The sequence below is a fragment of the Lotus japonicus genome, chromosome 3 (genome assembly GCF_012489685.1).
Source record: "Lotus japonicus ecotype B-129 chromosome 3, LjGifu_v1.2".
Classification (NCBI taxonomy): Eukaryota; Viridiplantae; Streptophyta; class Magnoliopsida; order Fabales; family Fabaceae; genus Lotus; species Lotus japonicus.
In genome coordinates, this window is record NC_080043.1 from 67,547,881 (window position 1) to 67,556,589 (window position 8,709).

The following is an 8,709-nucleotide window of genomic DNA, read 5'->3' on the forward strand; positions in this document are numbered from 1 at the left end:
TATTGAAGTTTTTTTTTTGAACGATTGTTATTGAAGTTTTTTTATTTTTTTGAAACTAATTGTTATTGAAGTTGAACAGTTAAACGTGTCAATCATGGAGCAACATGTTCAACCCTTTTACACTTTGTTTGGTAGGATAGGGAGAGATAGTGAAGAGATAGTAGAGAAGAGAGAAGTTGAGTAGAGAGAAATATGTGAGAAATAGAGTAGATTGAAAGGAGAGAGAGAGAGGAGAAATAATGAGGTGGAAGAGAGAGAAAAAATTTAACTTTTGATTAAAAAAATATTTTTTTTCTAAAAGTCAGAATGCATATTAATGGCGGTTTGCGGTTCTAAACCGCCACTAACTGCTACGAAAATGAAAAAAATAAATAAAAAAGGCAACCTAGCCTGATTCTCTTCGCAAAACGGGAAGAGATAAAAAAGTTGAAAAAAGCCACCCTCAAACTCTCTCTCATCTCCATTATTACACAATCAAACAAGGAGAGAAACTCAATCTCGCCGGTGGGAGAGAGATGGAGAAGAGATTGAGGGAAGAGAGAGAGAGATAGGAGAGAGATTGAGTTTCTCTTTTTGTTTGGTTGTGTAATAATGGAGGTGAGAGAGAGTTTGAGGGTGGTTTTTTTCAACTTTTTTATCTCTTCGCGTTTTGCAAAGAGAATCAGGCTAGATTGTTTTTTTTATTTATTTTTTCATTTTCGTAGCAGTTAGTGGCGGTTCTGCATTCTGACTTTTTTAAAAAAATATTATTTTAATCAAAAGTTAACTTTTTTCTCTCTCTTCCACCTCATTATTTCCCATCTCTCTCTCCTTTCAATCTACTCTATTTCTCACATATTTCTCTATACTCAACTTCTCTCTTCTCTACTCTCTCTTCTCTACTCTCTCTTCACTATCTCTCTCTATCCTACCAAATAAAGTGTAAATCATTAAGGAGTAAGGACTGAGCAAGAAATCAATTGCAGGTGAGTTTTATTTTTTAGAATTTTTTTTGGTAAACGTGGTGATTTTTATTTTAAAAGAGATCTTTGTTACAGTTTTGGTGTATATATATATATATATATATATATATATATATACTGCACGTGAAAAATTGATTTTTTTTAAGTTAAATGTTCTTTAGGGTCTCCTTTAAGATAAGTTTTTGGCTCCACCAAACCACCATCACCACTATCTACCAAATATATAATTATGTTAATTCAAATAATATGATAAATTATAGAATGTATGAGTAAATGCTAGATAGTATTGATTTTTATTAGACATTATATATCAACTACTCTACCAAATTTTATATTATACAACTTCCCTCAGAAGAAACGTGTCATTATTGTTATTAATTTCAACTACAAAATTTTAGTGATACAACTGCCCTCGTATGAAAAGGGCCCTCATTGTTATTTCCTGCTGCTTTGATTGAATTTGTTGTGGCCAGACTTGCGATAAATTTATTATCCATATTTAATTAACATGCTTTGAATATTATATTATCGTTCACACTTCACTTTATCTTTTATCTAATTTTTACACTTTTTTTCCTATTTTTTCTCTGTATTCATGTCACATCACATATTATATCTGCCTCTTGTTTCTTTCTCTTTTTCTGGTTTTTTGACATCTGTAATTATACCCTTTAGAACTTCTTGTGCATATTAATACTCCCTTTGTTCCAAAACTACTTTTTATTTTAGCTTTTTACGTTTTTTTTCAAAATTAATTGTTATTTTATAATTTCAAAGCATTTTATCTCATTTTATTCCATTCATACCCTCATTTAATACTATATCTCTCAAATATCACCTCATATTTTCACCTATCATAATTCTCACCAATTAGTTGACCAATAATTATCATTTTCTCTTTAATATAACTCAACATTAAATAAATGTGTTTCAGTTAAATTTTTTTTTGAAAGCGAAAACTTTTATTAGATGGAATGATCAATAGTACAAACAACACTCAACAAAGTGAGCATAATCCCTCAATAAAATATAGAAAAACCTAAAAAAGCAATTTAAGTCGAGCTAAATTGCTACCGGATAATCCTTTGGGTAAAAGACCTTGGAATCAGATTGCAAGGGTACACCGAAAGATAAAAGGAAAAGAGACCCAACACCTTAAAAAAACCTCCACTATTTAAATTATAACATCAATTATTTAACTCTTAAACTATGTGATAACCTTAAACACCAATAGTATTGGAAAGGAGAGAGTATATATATTTGGCTTACCTAAAAACTCATTTTTATCTTTTTCTATTCTTATTCCTCTAAGGTAGAGGTGGAAAAAAGAGGTGGATAAAGCATAATTCTTATCTACGATAAAAAATGGATTTGATCGAACCTATATTTTTCAATAAAAAATGTTAGGTGCTTGCTGTGGTACCTTAACTCTGATTAAGTTGTGGTACCCAAAATGAGTTGGTTCAATAATAATGCAATGGTCAATTCTTTTTTTTTTTGACAATAAAAAGACTTTATTGAAAGAGTGAAAAAGAGTACCATAAGACCAAACCTCTAATGAAAGTTTTAACCAAGTAGCATTTTATGAGGAGCACACTTGGGGGAGAACCTCATTAAAAGCAATGTTCCATTCTTAGGAACGTGGGATTTGTAGTTGTATTTTCTGAGTTTTCTTCATCAATCAACCATAATTATTTTACGCGTATCTCCATTACTATCATTTTTTTTTTATAAGCCAAATATATTAAGCGAAGAGTACTAGGTGTACTTCAAACCAAAATACACATAAGAGTGGAAAAAAAACAATAAAGAGATCAACCAACTAATAAAGGAAAATAGATATGACAGATACAAAACTGGACACACCATTACTAGACCAGAAAACTACACTAGGCTGGTTCAAAACCTTCAAAAGCAACGCAGCAGTGGCAGCAATACAAGGCTGGAAAACACCATAAAAAACAAACCAAAGAAGCCTCCAAGGTGCTGAACCAAAACAGATAACTATGGCTGTGCATAGAGTTGAAAAACAGTGCAGAATTTCAGCAGTAGTAGAACAGTGCATCAGTGCCATTACCATCATTTATTTCCACCACTCATCTATTTTGCATTAAAATATGAATTTTATGAGATAAAGTTAAGTCCCCGAATGATAGTTCAAGTGGTAAGAGTTAGGGATATAAGGGTTGGGTGGGGTGAAAGGTGAAGGGTCTCGGGTTCGAACCCGGAGGAGAGATTAATTTACTAACAATTCTAACAACTAATTTGCCTATAAAAAAAAATGAGATAAAGTTAATTGACAAGTAAAGTAAAATCTAAATGTAGTATTTACCTTGACTAACATGATAATAATCTATTAAATTACTTAATACGACACACACTCAAAATAATTTCAAGTACCACATAATTTGCCAAATTGTTTATAACGAATGGAAACTTAATAAAAAGGCTTAATTGCACTTTTGGTCCCTCAACTTTGGCCTTCCTGCGAAAATCGTCCCCAAACTTTAAAATTAGCAAAGAACGTCCCTAACGTTTACACCCAGTTGCAAAAATGATCTTCCGTCCAATTCCATCCAATATTTAATGAATTGTGAGATAAAAATTAATAAAAAATAAGAAAATAAAACAAAAACCTAAAAATTGATGAATGTTCATCTTCTTCAAAGAACCTTCATCATCATCTTCATATTCTTCTCTAGAAAACCTAGAAGCAAACTAAAAAAATCATCAACCCCACCCCAAACATCAACTTCATATCTCAAATCAACCATCAATTGAAGATGATCACAAACACTAGAACCCAGTCATTCAATTTGTGAATAATATCGTGGGGAAGCTATCACCGAACACAATGCTTATCAAATAACTACCCAACACCTCTAACATCATTAATTGCAACAACTCTCACATAGTTGTTGTGACACCAATTCGAACTCCATCTTCGCGTCGCACCATCGCTGTGTCTGAGACCACCGCTCCTCACCGCCGTCTCATAACCCCATCACCATCGAGCCCCCTTAATCACCACCCTTTTTCTCTGCCCTTCGATCTCCCTCTCGATTGTCTCGCAATTCGCTCAGTGTTCTGTTTGGCTCACAAATCTGTTAGGGTTTTTCAAGAAGATTGAGGAGGAGAAGAAGAACGAGAGAGGAGGATGAGGAGGAGGAGGAGGAGAAGAAGAAGAAGAAGCAGGAACAAAATGAGCAGATGAACCCTAATTTGATGGATAGGAAATTGGGTTAATTTGGGGAAATTGAGATAAGTCGAACTCATCCCCTTCCTCTCTTCTCTGTTGAGACATAAACAGATATGTTCTAATTCTTTAATAATTTTTTATTGATATATAGGATAGTGATTTTTGGATGAGAAAGCTTAATTTTGATTTACTCATTTACATGAAGATGAAGGAAAAATGGGATGAAGATGATGAATTTCTGGATTTTTAATATGAAGATGATGATTGTTTCAGAGACTAAATTTTTTGATTAATTTTTTGAGGAATATTCCGTTAGTTTTTTTATGGAATTGGAGGGAAAACCAATTTTGCAACCGGGTGTAAACGTTAGGGACGTTTTTTAGCTAATTTTAAAGTTTGGGGACGATTTTCGCAAGAAGGCCAAAGTTGGGGGACCAAAAGTGCAGTTAAACCTAATAAAAATCATGTTATAGGTTGTGATTGGATGATGAGTTATTTAACCCAAACTTTAACACGGGTCATTTGACAACCCACATCTTAATCAATAACCATGCCACGTAATAAGATTTATGATTTCCATTAAGCCAATTTCCCTGTTGAGATACACAAATCTTCTATTTGTACCTGAAATGGATGTGAACCTATCTTTGACCAATTAAAAAATGTGGACGTGGAGAATGGAGATCTTAATAAAAATCATTCCAGCTTAGTGTGATTGAGAATCATGCCACGTGAATCATAATCTTTCCGTCCATGCTCACATGATAATCATGCCACGTTAATTATAAGATTTATGATTTCCTTTAAGCAAATTTTCCTGTGTATATATAGCTAGGTAGATGCTTTTCAAAGCATATATCGAACAAAACTAGCTAGCTGTAGTTCATTTTGTTCATGTGAGCATGGACGGAAAGAAATTGGAGTACAAAGGTGAGGAAGCACTGAAGGAGATAGAGACGATGACCATGAATGGTGTTGAAATTCAAGAAAGGCTTTTGAAAGAGATATTAGCTCAGAATAAGGAAACTGAGTATTTGAATAAGTATATGAAGAAGGAAAATCATCATGTAACAACTGACGTTATAGCAGAGTTTAAGCGGCTTGTTCCAGTTACCAGTTATGAGGACATCTTGCCATATATGCAGAGAATTGAAAATGGGGAAGACTCTTCTCTCATCACTGCTCAACCAATAACAGAGATTCTATGCAGGTACGTGTGTGTGTGTATATATATGTATATATGTGTGTGTGTGTGTGTGTGTCTGCTCACTCCATTGTAAGTTTCTGCTCGTGTTTTATGTTAACCATCAATATTCTCAAATCATTTGGTATATATGTATGAATGTACGTACAGTTCAGGAACTTCTGGTGGGAAGCCTAAAATGATGCCATCAACTGCTGAAGATCTTGATCGTCGAACATTTTTTTACAATCTTCTCATGCCAATCATGAATGAGTTAGTATTCACCTTTTTTTTTATTTCTTAGTTTTTGATTATGAATTTCAATGTTGATCATGAGTACACTTAAAACTCCATCAAATCATATATCTTTGCACTTGTTATAACTAATATGCAAGTTAAGGACCCATTTTCTGGTATTTAATTTTAGGTATGTTCCTGGTCTTGACGAGGGCAAAGGAATGTATCTCAATTTTGTAAGGTCAGACATATCCACTACTCCTTGTGGCTTACCTGTTAGGACTGCTGTGTCAAGCTACTACAAGAGCAAGCACTTCAAGTGCCGACAACGTCAGCCTTGGAATGATCTCACAAGTCCTGACCAAACCATTCTCTGTGATGACATAAACCAAAGCATGCATTGCCAGCTTCTAGCAGGTTTGGTCAACCGCCATCAGGTCCTAAGGATTGGTGCTTCATATGCCTCTGCATTTCTCAAAGCCATTTCCTTCCTTGAACATAACTGGAGGAGCCTCTCTGAGGACATACGCAGTGGAAAGCTAAGTTCCTTCGTAACAGATCCAGGTTGTCGCTCAGGCATGTCCACAGTGCTTTCGTCTCCTAATCCACATCTTGCAAATGAGATTATTCAAATTTGCAGCCAAAATTCTTGGAAAGGAATTCTGTGTGAGCTTTGGCCTAAGGCCAAGTACATAGAGACAGTGATCACTGGGTCCATGGCTCAATATGTTCCTGCTTTGCAACATTACAGTGATGGGAAATTGCCTTTGGTTTGTCTCAAGTATTGTACGTCTGAGGGTTTCTTTGGGATCAACATAAAACCTTTAAGTGACCCTGCTGATATTGCATATACATTGTTGCCTAACATGGGTTACTTTGAGTTCCTTCCCCTTGGAGATAACGGGACACCATTGATGGACGTTGAGCAGGAGCAAGTTCCCATTAATGATAAGCTCGTGGATTTAGGGAATGTCAAGCTTGGTTGCTTGTACGAGATTGTGGTCACTACCTTTGCTGGTAAGGTTTCAATTAATTCATACTTACCATATTATGTCAATGAACATAATAGACGTTTTTTATGCTATCATGCATAAAAGAAAAACACGATAAAATATAATTATGGCAGATAGTCCAAAAAATTAAGGAAAATTACTTTTGCTTATGATAATTTTGACTCATCATGGTTTCTAATGTGAGTCTCAATATGCATTGTGTCTCAGAATTCATCTATTTAACTTGGATTTTATTGGGTTATGTAGTTATAATAAAATCATCGATTTATTGGGTTCCGTTTACTAATGCATCTTTTTTCCCTCCTACTTAGGACTATACCGATACCGTGTTGGTGATGCACTTCAAGTGGTTGGATTTTACAACAAAGCTCCACAATTTCGATTCATGTGCAGACAAAATGTTGTGATCAGCATTGACCATGACAAGACTAGTGAAGAGGATCTGCACAAGAGTGTCACTGTGGCTAAAAAATTGTTAGAGCCTCAAAATGTTCTCCTAGTGGACTACACCAGTTATCCTGATACTTGTTTAGCACCAGGACACAACGTATTGTACTGGGAAATTCTGCATCAGAACACAAAAAAGACAGAGTCAGGAGCCTCACTTGATACAAATGTGCTTCAGGAATGCTGCATTGCGGTTGAAGAGCAACTGGACTACGTATATTGTCATTTGCGCAATGACGGGTCAATAGGGCCACTTGAGATACGCGTGGTAGAGGCAGGAACATTTGATACATTGTTGGACTTGTTCATTAGCCTAGGAGCTTCAATCAATCAGTACAAAACGCCAAGGGGCATTAAGTCTGATAAAGCACTTAACCTGCTCAACTCTAAAGTTACTGCTTCTTTTTTCAGCCCTAGATATCCCAAATGGGGATCTAAGAAGGTGTCTTAAGTTCAAAGGGTGGATTTGTATGCACTTGGTGCCAAAGTTCTGAGTCTACTTATTAGAACCTGTTTACCAATACGTTGAAGTTAAGCCCTGAGCACCCTCTGTTTGTGAGAAGTTGAAGACATTGCTTAACATTATTTTTCCTTGTGGGGTGTGGGTGCGCGTGGTGGTCGCCGGAGCAGAGGTTTGTTGCTTCCGAGTTTGGTGAAGTTTCGTGGTCCATCCCTTCTCGTGCCTAGCGTTAGATCCAGATTCAGATTGGGAAGGAGAGCTTTCCTCTAAAACTGTCATAGACATAGCAAGGTCTAGAGTTTGCTGAATATTGAGGGTATATCCATTAATAAGCTTTATGTTCCTACAAATCCAAATCGCCCAAATAATTGCAGTCAAATTGCTCAACGCCCATTGGTCATTAATTAGAATTTAAGTTAACAATAAATTAAGTTTTTTTTTTTAAACAATTTTAAAAAAAAATTAATTAGGTTTTTTTAATTTAAAGAAAATTAAATTCCACGTCAGCTCATTAAACTGACGTGGCCATGCCACATGGGTCACCGGAGCTCCGGCGTTGACCCAGAGCTCCGGAGGGACCAAAACCAAATCTTTTGGCAAAGGTTAGGGACTAAAACCCACATTTGCTCCGGCGAGGGACGAAAACCAAGCATTTAGTAAAGGTTAGGGACCAAAAACTTATTTAAGCCTAAAATTAAGTGTGTTTCCATGCATTGTTCCATTTTGTATTTGTATTTTTGTGTTTTCGAACTTTAAATTGAGTGTTATTGCTTAGAAAAATAATGGTTATATATAGTAAATTCACCGCTTGATCACCGTGTCGGCGATGAAGTTGGACGTCAAATGAAGGTTATGAACAAAAGAAAGGGCTAATGATACTTACCCACTCCTTTTTCACCTCCACCTCATTAAATAAGAAGAGAATTAATAGATATAACTGATATGATGTGAGATGTGACAGAAAATGCAGAGAGAAACAGGAAGAAGAACGGGTGAAAATGAGATGTAAGAGAAAGTGAGGTGTGTATATATCATTACTCCAAAAGAAAATGGCTGCAAGAAAATTTAATTTATTTACTCTGCAAGAAAGTACAGAAAGTACTATATATGTTTCAAAAATTTATGCATGGAAAACCTCTTTATTGATGTTTACTTGTCCTGATTAAATCAATACAGATTACTAAGGACCGACCCAGGAAAGAGTTATG

General features: G+C 35.3%; 1 protein-coding gene across 1 annotated transcript; it reads left to right on the forward strand.

The window, feature by feature from the left end:
- Nucleotides 1-4,927: 4,927 nt before the first annotated feature.
- Nucleotides 4,928-7,880, forward strand: LOC130745428 (putative indole-3-acetic acid-amido synthetase GH3.9). Its single transcript, XM_057597666.1, has 4 exons — nt 4,928-5,371; nt 5,516-5,617; nt 5,772-6,598; nt 6,906-7,880. Exons 1-4 carry the CDS (start codon nt 5,064-5,066, stop codon nt 7,490-7,492), a joined length of 1,824 nt encoding a protein of 607 aa, XP_057453649.1. The 5' UTR covers nt 4,928-5,063; the 3' UTR covers nt 7,493-7,880.
- Nucleotides 7,881-8,709: the final 829 nt, after the last annotated feature.